General features: G+C 41.8%; 1 protein-coding gene across 1 annotated transcript in view; it reads right to left on the bottom strand.

Moving 5' to 3' along the window:
- Window positions 1–18,482, bottom strand: part of NRK (Nik related kinase) — a 236,229-nt gene that overhangs the window by 74,785 nt on the left and 142,962 nt on the right. The window contains exons 16-19 of the mRNA XM_075835864.1: window positions 17,907–18,044; window positions 15,828–15,959; window positions 9,679–9,743; window positions 5,370–5,461 (exon numbers count right to left, since the gene is read on the bottom strand). Of these exons, the coding sequence (XP_075691979.1) occupies window positions 5,370–5,461; window positions 9,679–9,743; window positions 15,828–15,959; window positions 17,907–18,044 (427 nt within the window). The remainder of the gene's footprint in view (window positions 1–5,369; window positions 5,462–9,678; window positions 9,744–15,827; window positions 15,960–17,906; window positions 18,045–18,482) is intronic.

Genomic DNA, 18,482 nt, shown 5'->3' with positions numbered 1-18,482 from the left:
TTTTTACAACAGAGTTTAAGCTCCCATACAAGTCTAAGGGGAAAAACACAGCATCTCCGCTCAGAATCGGTAGCATAAAATGGCATTCTGCAGATTATAGATTCGCACGGCAGTAAAATTTCAACACAAATTGTGTGCAAATTTTAGCCGCAGCATGGTGATGAGATTTGTTGGGGAATAGATGGGGATGAGATATATAGACAGTGATGTCAGGAGGATTACAACGCCAGACTCCCAGACCAGAGTGCCAGAAATGGTACTGCCGGCGCTGGAGAGGCCCATGATGTTACTGCGTCAAAAGCTTTGCAATTCTGGAGTCCCAGTGGGGACGGTAGCCTAATATCACCCGCGACTACAGAAGTCCCAGCAGGCATGAAGGCCAAATATCCCCTGCGACCACAGGAACTCTAAAGCACCCGGAATCCCAGGTTGCTATCTCTTCCTGGGGAAGTTATGTCACACAAGCTTCCCTGGGGTAACCCCAGCAACGTAACCATCAACGTAACCACCAGTTCCATCATTAGTCCTACTTCGGGGAAACTCGAGTGACGTAGCTTCCCCGGATGGAGCTAGCAGAAGGGGGCTCCAGCTGAAACGGTCTTGTGGTTGTGTGATATAGGGCAGCCTCTGCTGCATCGGTAAGCTCTAGTGATAGCTGTCCATGGGGATGGAGGCCTTTGACGGAATCTATACAGTGGAATCCGTCACCCATAGGACCCCATGTAAAAAAAAAAAAAAGTATACCGTGCAGCATACGATTTTTTGGGGTGGGATCCGCCTCCTACGCTATTCCATACAAAAATGATATCCTGACGTATACCAGCCCTACGGAGGCCTAAAGGAGATTCTTTAGGCCTCCGTCAGTCTAATGGAACCCTATGGACACTTTTAGTGTGTACATCGGGAGCTTTCAGTGTAGCTCTATATTCTGACACAGAGCTGGTATCCCTCTCGATGATGTCTATATGCCGTGGTGGAACCCACACATTTAACTGGGCATTTGTTGACTTTGTGGCCAGTGTTATTCAAAAGTAGACGAACGCTTTTATTGAGATCCTATTATTTATATGCCAGTCACATCTCTGGTATTGGATCGTACAGAGTACAAATTATACTTGTAAGGGCTTTCTTTTGTAATGTCTATTATTTTCCTTTTTTCATTTGTAAAAAAATTTTTTTTTCTGTCAAATTCACAGCTTTAAGGGCAATGGTTCCCACCAGCTGCATTTAAGTATAACAATATCTGCCATGTGCCAGTCTATATGTACGACAGCTACTGAAGCAATGTCAATTTTAATTACAATATTGGAATTTGCAATTTAAGTGCATCATCACTCCAAAATGAAATCCCTTGAAGTGCACTGTGTTACCTAAGCTGTCACTCAGGACAGCCTCAGGACAGCCTTGCTGAAAGCTGAAACAGCTTACTGCTATTAAGACATGGCTTTTCAGTACTAGTATGCAATTATTGGATGATAAATACACTTTAATTACTCTGCCACTTTAAGGATAGAAACAGGGTGGATACACTGCGTAAAAGTACACTTCGTATCCGTCCTGGAAATACTGCAAAAATAAAAAGTTTATACTAACCACCCGGGCGTTATCATGGCGACGCATCCCCCTCTTTTGAGCACAGCCAGTTTCCTGGAATGACGCTGTAGTCCATGTGACCGCTGCAGCCTTTGATTGGCAATTCCGCAGCATTTGCAGTAGCAGCAACATGAATGAGATCTAGAAAATCTCATGCCCACGCTGCTGAACAAAAACATTTTTGGGTGCATAAACGTTAATAAATTGACCTGTGATGCAGAATTGAATTCCGCAGCATGTCAATTTATGCTGCGTTTTTGTTGATTTTCTGTTGCAAAATCCGCAAAAGAAAGCCAAGTGTTGCGACTTTTGCGGCGCAGTAGCAGCGAATCCCGCCGCAAAAATCGCAAGTCAGGAAAAAAAATACTTACCCAGAAGTCTTGCCTTCTTCCTGCAGTGCGGCCTCCTGGGATGGCGTTTCATCCCATCTGACCGCTACAGTCAATCACAGGCTGCAACGTCACATGGCCTGCAACATCATCCCAGGAGGCCGCACTACACGCAGAAAAGAGGGTGGGTCAGTATGATAGTTTTCTTCCTCCCAATCGCTTTTTTCCGCTGCGGAAATAAAAAAAATCAGACTACAACGTGGTGCAATTTTTCGGATAAAATGTACTGCGGGTTCCAGGTTGGATATGCTGTGTGATTTTTACACAGCATATTCGAGGCGTGGGAACCCGGCCTTATGGTGCATTAATATGAATTTTTTTTTGCTGCAGAGTTAAAAATACATTAAATAAAACGTGGTTTTACCGCTAATTAGCGCGGATCACAAATTTAGAGGTGAAGCATTTATTTTACAGTTGCCCCTAAAAAAAACACACAGTTGAAAACTGCAGTGCAAACCCTTGGCTATTCGTAGTAAAATCGTGAATGGTTTTGTTGCGATTTTTGCTGCATTTTTTTTTACCACGCAGCCAAAAGTGTCTCATGTAAATACACCCTCAGGCCTTAGTCACACAAACGTGTCAATTTTACGTGCGTAAAAAATGCAGCATTTTTCCTGCGTTGCATTTCCATGTGGCATCCGTGTACGGTGCGCGTCTGCATTTTTTACGCACGTATGTCACGTGTTGTTCACGTCAGAAAAACAAACTGAAGGAGGTGTTTTTCTTTTTCTCATATTTTTTTTAGCAAGTGCTACGTGAATCACGCAAAGCACACGTATGACGTCCGCGTGCTGTACGCGATTTTCACACACCCATTGACTTCAATCGGTGTGTGAGGCGCAAAAAATGCACAAGTGTAGGACATGCAGTGAGTTTCACGCAGCGGACACGCTGCGTGAAAAACACAATGTCTGAATGACCCCAATGAATTGCATAGGTCCGTGTGACATCCGTTGTTTTAATGCGTGGACGTGAAATACGCTTGTATGAATAAGGCCTAAGGCCGGATTCCCACAGGGCGGATACACCGTAAAGATCACTAAAATACTCTATTCCCCCTGAGGAAGCTGCACAGAGAGGCAGCAATACACGTGGGGTAGATCTCAACGCTACAGCCTTTCTGGGTCATGTATATTTGATTTTTTGCTCCATTTGGTCCCGCTACATTTTGTGACTTTGTTTATTCTCTCACTATGCCCTTTTCTATATTCTTGCCTTAAACTGCATCCACAGCACTGTTGCTTTATTGCATCCATTTTAGGCTAAGTTCACACAGAGTTTTTTGCAGGCGGAAATTCTGCCTCAAAATTCCGTTTGGAAGCCTGAGGCAGATTTTCTTCTCCCTGCACACCGATTTTCGCAGCGTTTTTCCACTGTGTTTTTTGCGGTCATTGAGCACCGCTGGCATAAAACGCCGCAAAATACGCTTTCTCTGCCTCCCCTGAAGATAGGGCATGTCCCTTCTTTCTCCCGCAAGACGGTTTTACCGCTCGCGGGGGAAAAGACGCATCCGCCTCCCATTGAAATCAATGGGAGGCATTTTCGGCCCGTTTTTTACGAGTTTTGCGGCGCGGTTTCCGCGTCAAAAAACTCAATGTGAACATAGCCTTAGATATTTTCTTGGCATAGCTCAGTTCAGGGTTGTTCTATTACATATCAAAACTTTTTGGAGTAGGTGTCCACAATATCGATTTGCTATTATTACTATATTTGCATATTTTTTTTCCTACTTGAGACATATTTTGAGGCTGTATTTTTGCCCTGCTTATTTGACATGGGCTCATCTTTGTCTGTTTTAATTTTTTTTAGCTTGTGCGCTATTTTTGGGATTTATAAAAGCTTTTCATGTTTGTATTAATTGTATTGGGTGTGCACTTATCTGATTGTGCTTCTTTTTCTTGTCGTAGTCTCATCATCCATTGCACTTTCTGCCCTATATGTGGTGCCCATACTTTGCTTGCTTGTTCACATCGTAAAAATAACATAGCGTGTCCCACCTGGAACCTGCAGTACAGTCCGTCCGAAAAAAATTGCACTAAGTTGTGGTGCGGTTTTTTAATTAAATATCCACTGCGGAAGAAAGCCGTTCATACTTACCCTCTCCCACCTCTGACCTCCCTGTATGACGTTGCAGGCCATGTGACGCTGCAGCCTGTGATTGGCTGCAGCGTCACATGGGATGCAATGTCACCCCAAGAGGCCGGACTGCAGGAAGAAGGAGAGCGTTCTGGGTAATTATGTTTTTTTTTCCGTAGCTGCGATTTTTGCAGCGTAATCGCTGCGAATACGCCACAAAAGTCGCAACACTTGGCTTTTTGGTGCGGGTTTTGCATCCCCATTGAATTCAATGGGAAAACCTGCAACATAAAATAAAAAAAAACGCTGCATAAATTGATATGCTGCGGAACGAAAATTCTGCACCGCAGGTCAATTTATTAACGTTTATGCTGCGGTATTTTTCTGCAGCTTGGGCATGAAATTTTCTAAATCTCATCCACTTTGCTGCTACTGTAAATGCTGCAGAATTTTCCACAACGTTTACGCTCCGTGGGAACCTGGCCTAAGGATGGGTTAACAGTGAAGATTTGCTGCAGATTTTGTAAGCCAATCGCAGATATGGATCAAGAAACCTATTAGGCCTTTATATATTTTTTTCTGTTTAGGTTCCATTCCTGGTTTTGGCTTAAAAAATACATGTAAAATCTGCAACAAATCTGCACTGTGGAAACCGAGCCTAAGGCTGGGTTCACACAGAGTTTTTTGCAGGCAGATTTTGCTCTGCCTGCAAGCCGATTTTCGCGACCATTGAGCGCCGCGGGCAAAAAACGCCACGAAATACGCTTTCTCTGCCTCCCATTGATGTCAATGGGAGGCCAGAGGCTTAAACGCCCGGAGATAGGGCATGTCCCTTCATTCTCCTGCGAGGTGGTTTTTCCATTCGCTGGAAAAAAACGGCTCCGCCTCCCATTGAAATCAATGGGAGGCATTTTCGGACGTATTTTGGCACATTTTCTGACGCAGTTTCCGCGTAAAAAAACGCGTAAAAAAACTCAATGTGAACTCGCCCTAAGGCCTAGCTCAGACAGTGCAGCTTTGCTGCAGATTTTGCATGCATTTTTTAAGCTAAAACCGGAATTTTGGCAAGCCCCATTCAGATTAATTTCTACAGTCGTAGAAACGTTGGCAAAACATCTGATGCGTGTCAATATACCCTTTTGGTGAATTCACACACTGCACAATTGCTGCAGATTTCACCTTCTGCAATTCATAGGGTGAAATCTGCACCAAGATCCGCATTTAACACATAACGCAGAATTTGTCACGGATTTGGTGAAAAACCCACGATGGAGATATTCAGTACTTGCAATATTTGGGAGTAATAATCACCTGGTTTTAATCTGCTGCTCTGATTGGCTTTCCCTGCCATACTGCTAGGTTGTGCGGCCTCAGGCTGCTCCCGGGACTGCTGAAGGAAGCCACTGGTGGAAGAAACATACAAGGTTAGTGCTTGGCAATTTAAAAGTAACATTCTGTGATGGATCAAGAACCTGATGATTTTTCTTTTCTTTATCTGATAATCGGCTACTGAGCCAACCATTATGGCAATCATGCTGCTGAGAGTATGAGTCTGCAGCCACAGCAGATGGCAAGTAAGCTGAAAAAGCAATCTGCTGCAGGACCTTTGCACAATGGGGGGGAATATTTATTAATATTCGCATTAGTGTGGCATTTGATGCGTTTTTTGTTCTGGTTGCCCTTTTTTTACCACAAAAGCATTGAAAAATGCATCAAATTGCCGTAAAAACGCATTCGATTTTTGGATGCAGTTTTAACCTAACCTCAACATCTCCCTGGCCCCGTGCACACAACTATAAAAAAATCTCTGTAATTGCGGACCGTGATACGGTCTACAATTACAGGCCCATTCAGTTCTATTGGCCGCAGACACGTTTCGATATCACTACGGATAGGTGTCTGTTCCGTAGAACTATACCGCAAAAGATAGAACATGTTCTATTATTTGCGTTTTATGGGCCGTGCTCCCATACTTTGTATGGGAGACTGTGGCGAAAATGCGGGCTGCGGCCATCGGTGGCCGGCTGTGGCCATAATCGCGGCCCGTGATTACGGGCACGGCTGTGTGCATAAGGCCTTAGGGCATGTTCACACAGCGTTTTTTCCAGTGTATTTCGGAGCGTAAGGGTATGTTCACACGGCAGCGTCCGTAACGTTCGAAATTGTGGGGCTGTTTTCAGGAGAAAACGGCCCCGTCATTTCAGCCGTAACGGCATGTGCATTACGGACGTAACTGGAGCTGGATTTCCATGAAGTCCATGGAAAGTGGGTCCATTTACGTCTGAAGAAGTGACATGACACTTCTTTGCCGCGGGCGTCTATTTACGCGCCGTCTTTTGACAGCGACGCGGAAATATACGCCTCGTGTGAACAGACAAACGTCAGCCCATTGCTTTCAATGGGCAGATGTTTGCCAATGCTATCGAGGTGCATTTTCGGACGTAATTCAAGGCGTAAAACGCCTGAATTACGTCCGTAAATAGGCAGTGTGAACATACCCTAAAACTGTCGAATTAAGCTCCAAAATACACCTTGAAATTGTCGGCAATCAGCTTTCTATTGTTTTCAATGGTAAAAAGTTGTGTAGTTCATACGAGGCGTAATTTTACAGCGCTTTTTCAAGAAACACTGGATAAAAATACGCCTTAAAAAAATAAGTAACTTGTCACTTCTTGAGGCGCTTTTGAAGCAGATTTTTTTATATTTCAATGGACAATGGCAAAAACACTTTTAAAATATCTTTAAACACTTGGCAAATCTGGTTCAGAAAAACCTGGATTTCAGAGGCTGATTTCTCTTGAAATCAGCCACGTGATTTTCTGCTTTAGGGTATGTGCACACGAGGGCATTACGTCCGTAATTGACGGACGTATTTCGGCCTCAAGTACCGGACCGAACACACTGCAGGGAGCCGGGCTCCTAGCATCATACTTATGTACGATGCTAGGAGTCCCTGCCTCGCTGCAGGACAACTGTCCCGTACTGTAATCATGTTTTCAGTACGGGACAGTTGTCCTGCAGCGAGGCAGGGACTCCTAGCATCGTACATAAGTATGATGCTAGGAGCCCGGCTCCCTGCACTGTGTTCGGTCCGGGACTTGCGGCCGAAATACGTCCGTCAAGTACGGACGTAATTAGTGTGTGTGCACATACCCTTAAAGTGGGAACATGGAGTAAAAGGAAAAATACAGGCAAAATTACATGTGAGAATATTACATTGATGAAGCCTGGTATGTTGGGTCAACACTGAATTAAAGAACAACTGAAAGGCCTCATGCACACGACCGTGCATTTGCGACCGTATTCTATCTGCAATTGCAGAGTAGCAATTGCGGATAGTATAAAATACATATTAACCTATGGTCAATGCACGTGACCGTGGATTTGCAATCTGGGCTCATTTAAATGTGTGCGTGGTCTGTGAATTGCGGACAGCCGTGGATGACACTCCACAGCCCGTCAGTGCCGTAATCACGGACCGTGCACACAGCTATGGCCGTGTGCATTAGGCCAAAATCTGACCTGGCAGTTTGCTTAGAATGTTGTTTCAGATTTTCAGTAACTTTTTTTTCGCAAAAATGTACAGCAAAAACACAGTGGTTTTGACTAAAATCTTGCAGTTTTGCTGCGATCACCGCAAATGTGCAATAAAACACGAAAAAAAGGAATAATACCCTTAGGTTGGGTACACACATCGCAGCCATTATGCTTTTCTTTTACACGACTTTGCAAAAATCATGGCAGAAGGGCTCGGTTGTGCCATGATTTTGCAAAAATCACTGAATCTTTGAGCAGAGCCAAAGGGATTTAAAGTGATACTCCCATGCACAAATGAGCCACATCTCCTTTTTTGAGAGCACTGAAAGAACTGCTTTGTGCACCATCTAGTTGCCTTGAAAACCGGATGATCCCCATCTGACACTGCATCTCAAACTTTCACAGACTTCACCATTGTAGTCTACTCACTTGTATCTATGACATCTTAGAACAGTTGTCCCCAACCTGTAGCTCTTCAGCTGTTGCAAAACTACAACTCTTAGCATGCCCTGATAGCCGGGAGTTGTAGCTAGACAATAGCTGGAGAGTCAGCGATTGGGGACCACTGTCTTAGGCTATGTCCACACAGAGTTTTTTTGCAGGAGGAAAATTCCTCCTGCAAAAACTGCTCCAGACGGTTTTTGCACAGTGGTTTGACAAAAACTCGTCAAAACACTCTTCGAGGCGTTTTTTCCCTCTTTCTGACTGATTGAAATGGGGTTTTGGAGGCGGAAACCGCCTCAAGATGGGTCATGACGCTTCTTTTTACCGTGCCGCGGTTTTTTTACTCGCGGTAAAAAAAACTCGTCCAACTCCCATTGAAATCAATGGGAGGCATTTTCGGGCGGTTTTTGACGAGTTTTTCGGAGCGGTTTCCGCTTCAAAAAACTCAGTGTGAACAGGGCCTTAGAAAATAATTTTGGCTCAATTTCCTATTTTGACCACATGCACATCGTGCGTATTACATGCAGATTTTCTGGCGGCAAATCCGCAACGTAATACAGTACTAGCAAAGTAAATGAGACTCCAAGTAATCTCATCTACACATTGCAGAATTTTTCTGCATGTAAATTGACCTGCGGTGTGGATTTTAAAATCTGCAGCATGTCAATTTACCTTACGTTTCCATCTCAGAATTGTGTCTGACAAGTTGATAAAAAGCGGGATAAAACCTGCAATATTAAAGAGGCTGTCGCCAGTTTTTACCTACCCTATCTCCTACCTAATCTAATAGGCACTTTAAAGTAGAAGAAAACTTTTTTTATTTTTTTTGTGAAAAATATTTTTTTTGGACCAAGTTATGATCATTTTTAGTTTTATGCAATTTTTTTTACTTTTCACCAAGTGGGCATTGTAAAGAAAAGTGTATGACGCTGACCAATCAGCGTCATACAATTTTCTTCATTCCAGCCCAGCTTGATCCACAGCACAGCGAGATCCCGCTGTGACGGGACTTCCTCCCTCAGGTCCTTCAACGGAGCGACGGAAGAGTCAACAGACATCGCCTCCAGCCGTGCCAGGACATTTATCCGAATCTGCAGCGTCTGAAGGCAATGTCTGTTCAGTCTTCCATGGCTCCGGTGCAGGACCTGTGGGAGGAAGTCCCGTCACAGCGTGATCTCGTGAGATCACGCTGTGCAGTGAAACAAGCTGGGCATGAATCGAGTGTTTTGTCCCTTTTTCTGCATGTGCACAGAGGCCACCAATGCTGATTGTCTGTGAATAATGGGAAATAATTATTTTAATTTCATTGTAATGACTGTTAAATATAAATCTTTATAAGCTCTTTGCATAATAGGAAATATCTTTATTTTCGATCTCTTGGTGGCGTTCTTCTGAACACTGAATCTTATGTCTGTAGTTTATAGCCCTGTCTACGCGTGGGTGTTAGGACTGACACACAGGAGACACACTTTCATCTTCTAGAGTTCCATGGGTTGAAATGTCCTTAAATAGATTAGTTATAATTGGTGTTTGTCAGAATGAATAAGATGAAGCTTGCAATTATGTTCCCAGAATTGTCTGTCTGGTTGTGCTTGTGAGCCATTTCAGAGCTGGAATATGTTCTTACGCCTTGACTTACCCAGATGGGCTTCTTTGGTGGCCTCGGCTGTCCTTATAAAACTTCGATGTGGTTCTTTCTGGAACCTGAATAAAAGGGACATTTCAACAGTAAGATATGACTGACGTCCGTCTTATTTTAATAACCAGCTTTAAAAAGTTTCTATAGTTTTACGTTTTTGTTAAAGATCTAAAATAAGAGGGCACATGTAGCATTCAAAGATCCTATTATACAGTTCTATGAAAAAGTATTAACCCCCCTTTAGAGCCTAATCGAGCAAGCGGCTTTGTTGATGGCAGTCCATGTTCCATTTTTCAAGCCAGTTTAGCACATAAAGTTAAACTCTGGTGTCTTTGGGCAACAAGGTGACTTTTCTCTAAAAAAATAAATAAAAAATAATACAAGGCCCATGCCACATTATGAAACCATAAGGTGCAGCATGGTTTAAATGAATAGACTTTGAAACAAAGATAATTAATTTTCTTTACATTGTCACATTCCCATTCTTTCCATCAAATTTTGTCATGTTCTGTAGCCAAAAGATGTTATAAAATGGACTTCAACATGGATCCCATTGATTCTAAGGGTATGTTCACACGGCTTATTTTCAGCCGTTTTTCGGGCCTTAAATGGCCGAAAAATCGGCGTTCTGTTTCAAAGGACCGTTTTTTGTGCAAACGTTTTGAAAAACGGCTGCGTAAAAAAAACAGCCACGAAAAAGAAGTGCATGTCACTTCTTGAGCCGTTTTTGGAGCCGTTTTTCATTGACACTATAGAAAAACGGACGTAAAAAACGCTGCCACAAGCGCGAGTTTCTAAAAAAAAAAACGGCTGAAAATCAGGAGCTGCTTTCCCTTGAAAACCGCTCCGTATTTTCAGACTTTTTTTTGCTAAGGCCCCGTGCACACGACAGTATTTTCATCTATCCCGAAATACTGTCCGTAAATACGGATCAGTAAGCATATGGTCCGTATTGCATCCGTATTCCATCCGTATATGCGGATCCGTACAAAAAGAGGGAGGTTGCAAATTATGTCATCAACATGTTGCCTAGCAATTCTCCCATAAATACGGACGGTTTACGGATTCACATCAGTAGACGTCCATATTTAGGGAAGCACCCATAGACTTCTATGGGAGAGTCCTTGCCGAAAATACTGAAACGTGTCCAAGCCAATAGAAATTAATGGGTCCATAATTACTGCCCATAATTACTGTCTAATTACTGATGATAAATAAGATCGTGTGCATGGGGACTAAGCGTGTGCACATATCCTAAAGGGATTCTCTTTTGGGGTGATGGACTTTGTTCATGATGGACAGAAACTTTGCCTGTTTATAGTTTTTCCTGCCTGGCACAAATTATGCCTGTCCTCCCATTTTGGTATTTGACATTAGGGTTAATAGGACAATGGATGCGATGGATATAAGCAACACATACCACAATTGTCATTGCTATACATTTTTTAACCCTTCATCCTGTTGGTTTTGAATGTAAAACATTCTTATTAAATTCCGTGCAGGATTCTTTCCATCTTTCATGCTTTACGTTACAATGAACGTGTTAAAAAATAAATAAACAAATTGATTCAATGGGTTTGTCTAATTGGATCTGTTCCCAAACGGAACTTAAATTTTTTTGTGTTGGAAAAAAAAGTTTCAAGTGTTTTTTAATGGCATTTTATTAGTGGTGTTTTTTAATCAGTGTCACTTTGTACGTGCCGTTTTTCCTGGCTTCTTATGAAGTTCTCTAGAAAAATTCCAAGATGTTCTGTGCAGGTATTATTTCACTAAAACCTTTTTGACAATAAAAAATAAATTTTAAAAAAGCCTTGTGAAAGACGCGACTGTAAACGCATCAAACAGCTGTATGTAGATCCAGCTTTGGGATCTTTTTTTCAAAATTGGGGGCTTAGCAAATTCTAACAGACTTTAAATATACCTACAAAATTTGTGTATGAATAATATATCACCCAATTTTTATACAACCATCCCCTTTTCCATCCTATGTATATACTTTTTTTTTTAAACCAGTTCTAATCCGGTTCCTATGTGTTATGCTCTGTGAGGGTATGTTCACACGCTTAGAAAAAAGCTTCTGAAAATACGGAGCTGTTTTCATGGGAAAACAGCTCCTGATTTTCAGATGTTTTTTGAGCAACTCGCCTTTTTTGCAGCGTTTTTTGCAGCGTTTTTTACGGCCGTTTTTGGAGCTGTTTTCAATAGAGTCTATGAAAAAACGGCTCCAAAAACATCCCAAAAAGTGTCCTGCACTTCTTTTGACAAGCCGTCATTTTACGCACCGTATTTTGACAGCGACGCGCAAAATAAAGGCTTGTGAGAACAGAACATCGTAAAACCCATTGCAGGCAATGGGCAGATGTTTGCAGGCGTAATGGAGCCGTCTTTTCAGGCGTAATTCAAGGCGTAAAACGCCTGAATTACGTCTGAAAATAGGCCGTGTGAACATACCCGAAGTCTTTACGAGGAGCACTTGCCTTAAGAACTGGCGAGAAGAATGAATATTCTATATGAATCTGATCGTACTCATCCGATTTATGATCACTGGCTACAACAGAGTTAATAACATCAGATGTCTGTATGGTTAATTTATTTTTCTTGAGAACCATGAAGAGCTGTTCTTCCTATCTCTGAAATGCGGATATGTAGATCATGTTTACAGAGCAGCCTCTGTTCCCCTCCTAGTCTCTGCTCTAGTTTGTTTGTGGAGTTCTAATAGGTTTGAAAACCTCATTTGCAACGCATGACTGAATTTTAGAGATACTTAGACGCTGTCACAAAGATTTATTCCCGGGTTTAGTCAGGCTACAAGCAGATATATATATATATATATATATATATATATATATATATATATATATATATATATATATATATATATATATATATATATATATATATATATATATATATATTTTTATATATATATGTTTTACTCAGAAATCTGGGGCATCATCAAAATTCGCTGCACATGAATTCACACATTTCATTTCACAGCCGTTCTTTAAAGAAAAGTTTCCATCCCAGGAACTTTCTGTAAATTCACTCTGCTTGCTTTTAGCGATCTCAAAGAAGACCTTCTGTAGTACTGCTTTCTTCTCCATATGTCTCAGACACGGTGTCCACGGCATTCTCTACGTTATATGCAAGGGTCTGTTTTCGACGTTGTGGTCCTATCGCGATTATTGCCCTGAAAAATTGCTGCAAGAACTGCGATTTGACTACAACGTGTGAACGGACCCTAAATAGGCTTAGGGGGTATCTGTTAGGCCAGGTCCACAAGGGATGGAAATGCTGTGGATTTTCATACGGAACGTCCGCAGTGGATTACGGTTCCAGATGTGTGGATTTAACAAATCTTATCCAGGAACATTTTCCGAACAGAAATCAGAGCATGCTGCAGATTTTTATATCCGGGGCATGCTCGTTCCGTTGCGGCTGTTCACAGTGGATTTTACCCTAATAATTGTAGGAGGGGTGAAATCCGCAGTGACCCTGCAGCAAAATCCGCATGTAACATGCTGCAGATTTGGGCAGATTTTTTGCAGAAAAATCCACAACAAATCCGCTACGTGTACGGGTACACTTATTGTAATTTGAAGCAGAAAAACAGTAACCGAGGTTTCTATAGAAGAGCACAAAGGTAAAATAAAGCAATTACCCATAGGTATCAAGTCTATAATAACTCTCATTTTTCTAAGGTGCATTAGGAAAAAAACTGGCTGCTAGGGGCAACTGCTCCACATTTCCTCTGCGCTATTTTTTTTTTACCAATCATCTTTTCTGTATATGCTACTTGGCGTTAAAGCCTCTTGTTATAAAAGTTGTACCTTTACTCAAGTGAATGGGTACATCTGACATGACAGACACACAGCATGGACAAGAATGGCTGTATTTTATTAGACCTTTTAGCATACCCTGGTTTTTTTTTTTCTTCTAAGGCTGTGTTCACACAGAGTTTTTTGCAGGAGGAAAAGTCCTCCTGAAAAAACTGCTCCAGACGGTTTTTGCACAGTGGTTTGACAAAAACTCATCAAAACACTCGTCGAGGCATTTTTTTCCTCTTTCTGACTGATTGAAATGGGGTTTTGGAGGCGGAAATCGCCTCAAGATGGGTCATGACGCTTCTTTTTACCGAGACGCGTTTTATTTACTCGCGGTAAAAAACTCGTCCAACTCCCATTGAAATCAATGGGAGGCATTTTCGGGTGGTTTTTGAGGAGTTTTGCGGCGCGGTTTCCGCGTCAAAAAACTCGTCAAAAAAACTCTGTGTGAACAGGGCCTAATTCTGTAAACCCCCTTTGAGAGGAATATCAATTCCCAACACAGTTTCCTTGGAACCATTGTATCTGCAGACATACAGGTCCTCTGGGTCCCCCAGCAAAGCTGTCTTCTGACACATTTCCGTGGTCTATTAGATGATAGTTAAAAGTAAAGCAACACTCCGGGTATATTCACACGGAGGAAATTTGTGGCGGAGTCCGCCGCAAAATTCCCGCCTCCCATTAATTTCAATCAAAGTCGGACGCTTCTTTTTCCCGCTAGCTGAGTTTTTTTTTCAGCTAGTGGGGAAAAAGAAGCGTCCTGCTCGATCTTCGGGAAAAAAATGCACAAAAGTCATGCGTAAAGTGTTCTGCGATGCGACTTTCAATTCTGCAGTATGTCAATTTATGCTGCGTGTTCTGTGCGAAGATGCTGCGTGAACGGCCGATAGACTTCAGTGAGGAGCGTAATTGTTTTTTACAGCGTTTACGCAGCAGAAACACTGTAAAAACGGCTGAATATCCGCAGGTCCACATATACTTTTCTATAATCAGTCTTTAATACAAAATCTGCAGGTAAAAGCGATGCGGAAATAACGCAGCGTTTCCAAAGCAATATGCTCAGCAAAAATGCAGTATTTGGTGCGGATTTTTGTGATAGATTTACCAGCGTTTGTTTTTTTTGAGATTCCACTGCAGATTTTCTGTTGCAGACAATCCGCAGCGCATCCTGTGTGTGGGAACACACCAGACAGGGAGCTCCTGTGGCTGCTATGGGATCTATGAAGAAGGACTAAGTTGGGCTCAAGTTGTCATCTTTTTTCCCTTTTGATTGGGCAGGGCCAGAACTAAAGGGGGTGCAGAGTTTGCAGTAGCACCCAGGCCCTGAAGCCTGAGAAGGCCCAAAAGCCTTCTACCCCATTTAAGAATACCAGAGCTATAAATTACCTATGATATTTTGGGGCCCTGTTGCAGAATTTAAATTGAAGCCCAGTAGCTTCTACAGGCAGTCCCATTAATATGGTGTAAAAATGCTGTGAGACCTTCTTCTTGCTTTTTTTTTTTTTTATAGTATAGGGTACATTTCTGTATTTTTCTACAACCAGAACAATACAGTGAAAGCTAGCAAAACAATATTTTCTTCAACTATTACTGTGCAAAGTCTTTGCTAACACAGGAATTTGTAAGCTGAAAAGCTGCACAGAAATGAGTGAATATAAAACAATTTAACATTGAATAGTGGTCTTTCTACTCTATTTCATACAAATTATTAGGATGGAAAATTGTGTTTTGATACGGACTTGGTCATATAATTTACAAAAAGGTCATAGACCAATAAAGGCTCAAAGCTATATAATTGTAAAGAACACTCTCAGTACATAAGGTCCCCCTTATGTATGCATATTAAGCAGGTCAAATTGTGATCGGTTAAAGGCAGAGGCAGACAAGGCTATATTGTCAAGTTTTTTTTGTTTTTTTTAAAACCCTCCTCCATTATGTCTTGTTCTCTTCTCTACTGGGCCTTTTGTGTCTTCAACAAGATTGAACTGTTGCCAACAGATCAGTGACTGGAGGTACAAGCCTCAATAATATAATAACTTCACTCACAGTCAGCAAGCCATATATTTGGCACATGGTAGGAACGTACATTTCTTGGTAAAAGCTGAGTGGATCCAATCAGCATGGATTTGCTGATATGTGGACTCCACACAGACAAGAAAAATATACCCTCGGTAATGAGCCCTTACTGTATATAAAATAACATCCGGTAGTACTACACATCCCTATATATACTGAAAATCAAGCAGACTTTTTGAAACAAAGTGGCCAATATGAATTGTACATTAAACGTACAATAAAATAATTATTTATTAAGCTTCCATCTACCTTAGGTGGCTGTTCTTCACTTTGAACTGAGACCCAAAACACATCATCTTTTCCTGGGGTCAGAGGACTTATGATCATGTCGGAAAGGGAACTGCTGTAGTGATTTTCTCTACTGGAGCGGAGATTTTCATTCTTTGTTTAAGAGAGAAAACAAACGCACAGATGAAATAATAATGCTGGATCACAGGAGACAGCACTGAATGAACAAACCATTTCCAGCTCGGCTCTCGAGAGTTTATGAGCTATACATATTAATATTAACCATTTTGGACTTTATGGTCTAAGGGAAAAACAGAAAAGCAAAGAGCTCTCATAAGTGAAAAGTATGAGATGCCAATGTATCTCCTTAGTGAGTGCCTTTTAATAACAAAGTAGAAGCCACAAAGCAACTTGCCAACCAATAAGATAAATGTGACCTTTCGTAAAGTGGTCCTGTGATAGACATAAACATTTTGAATATGGAAATCTAAAATATGTTGAAGTGTAAAGGTAGTGGGCTTGACGTGTACCCACCATATAGCCACCTGAACTGCAGTACAATGATAGATCATGTAGCGAGTGAAGTACGAGGGAATCTCTGCCTATCATACTGCAATTTGCCAAACGGCATTGCAGAGAGACTTCACTGTAAAGCTTCATTCTTATTTACATATTAATCATTCATGTGAGTTAAGTATTTTGTTCCAAAAACAGGATCAGATACCCACAGGTAAAATCCGGGACTCTCTTCCCAAAGATGTTTTTGGAAAAAGTTTCTCTGCTTTCCCCTGATCCAATCCTGCTCTTGATGCTCTCAAACTGACCTATAATATGGGAGTGTGAATAATGCCTAAAGGCCCTATTACACCTGCCGATAATTGGCCGGTGCAGCGAACGCCAATAAACGAGACATCGTTGATCGGCGCTCGTTTACTCCTGTCACACGGAGCTATTGATGGGGACGAGCAGTCGTTCCTCCGATCGCTCGTCCCCATATATTAATATATTATCATCATGTCGGCAGCGTCTCCCTGTTTACACAGGGAGACGCGCTGCCAACAACGATAATATTTAACTTTTTTAAAAAGATACGATCGGCAGATGGTCGAGCTCCTTTCAGAAGAAGCAATGCATGGGGACCAGTGCTCGGAACTACGATCGCTCGTCCCCCATACATTTCTCTCATGTTGGCAACACGTTTCCCTGTTTACCCAGCGATATTCCATGCCGGCAATGATAATATTGCATGCTACATAAACTATACGATCAGCCAATGAACAAGCGTTTGCTCGTTCATCTGCTGATCGCTGCCCTGTTTATACGCTCGTCTGCACGATAATCGCCAAGTGTAAAAGCGCCTTAAGACCACAAACAAAAGCACATTATACTTACTAATATTTTACAGACTAATATTTTACTTACACAAGTAACACAAGAACCTGACCACACGGTGTGTGAATACAACTGTTTCCTTTTTATGTCTCTACCTCCTAGTTTTTGGCTAAAAACTGCACTATGTGAGCCAAAATTAAAGTTGGTTCTTTGAGGGCTTGCAATTCTAAAAAGACCGATTCAGTGAAAAGCTAAATGCAGTTTGCAGACCCCAAACTGTAGCTGTCTAGTTGGCACATTTTAGTTCCCGCTGGTTTGAGGGTGTTTTACAACTATAGACATTGATGGAATATCTGTAAAATATATCTAGTCAATGTGTGATTGGTTTGGGTCTGACTGCTAAATCCCTAGAATCAAGGGGTCACTACAGCAGATATAGCTCAGCAGCTCCTTCAACGTTTCTACAACACCACGTCTCTACTGACTGGAGCAATGGGGCTGTGTTGCCGTACCAGACAGAGATCAGGAATGGTCGTACTGTATGTCGGGAAAAAAACTGCAGCACCCTTGTTTTAGCAATCCGTGTGGGTCCCATCAATCATGTCCACACACCGATCACATATTGATGGCATGGTTTAGTGAAATGCCATTTTTCGTCTATCTCTGAAATACCCATTTAACATTTTATGGACATCTTTTAGATATGTAGCTGAACTTTTGAAGCCATGGATGAATTCCACAGAAACGTAACAAATAATATGAACTTACCTCCAGAATGGCTCTAGGTAAAGCTGGTGTACATGGACTAGAACTGCTTCCAGACCCAAGCCGGGAATGTGCTGGTTGTACAAAGCCTGTCCATTTAATGTTGCTCTGGTCAACATTTGTGATTCTCTTTTCCGATATCTGAAATGTAATTAAAACTTTCTGTAACTGTTTATATTCAAGTGAAAGTTGTTTTAAATCAAATGACTGGCAAGAATATTTGGCGTGAGTGGTGGTATATTTTCTGTTGTGCTTTCTAGAGCCTTTAGTGTACCGTTCTTGGTACGCTAAAGAATGGTACACTCATAACCGAGACCATTCTTGGTGTCTGTTATGAGATCTTTCTCATCAAGCTGGCCATAGGAGAGAAGGTATACCCATGATATGACCAGTTTTCTGGTATTATTATTTACTATCGAGTTGCTGATCTTTAACCCCTTAATGACCGGGCATGTTTGTACCTTAATGACCAAGCCAGATTTGTCAAATCTGGTATGTCTGACTTTATCAGAGAATAACTCTGTGAAAGTTTTGAATATCCAAGTAATTCTGACATTGTTTTTTCGTCACATGTTGTAC

The sequence above is a fragment of the Rhinoderma darwinii genome, chromosome 8 (genome assembly GCF_050947455.1).
Source record: "Rhinoderma darwinii isolate aRhiDar2 chromosome 8, aRhiDar2.hap1, whole genome shotgun sequence".
Taxonomy (NCBI): Eukaryota; Metazoa; Chordata; class Amphibia; order Anura; family Rhinodermatidae; genus Rhinoderma; species Rhinoderma darwinii.
Note: the sequence above shows the minus strand (reverse complement) of the source record. Positions and strands in the feature narration are given on the sequence as shown.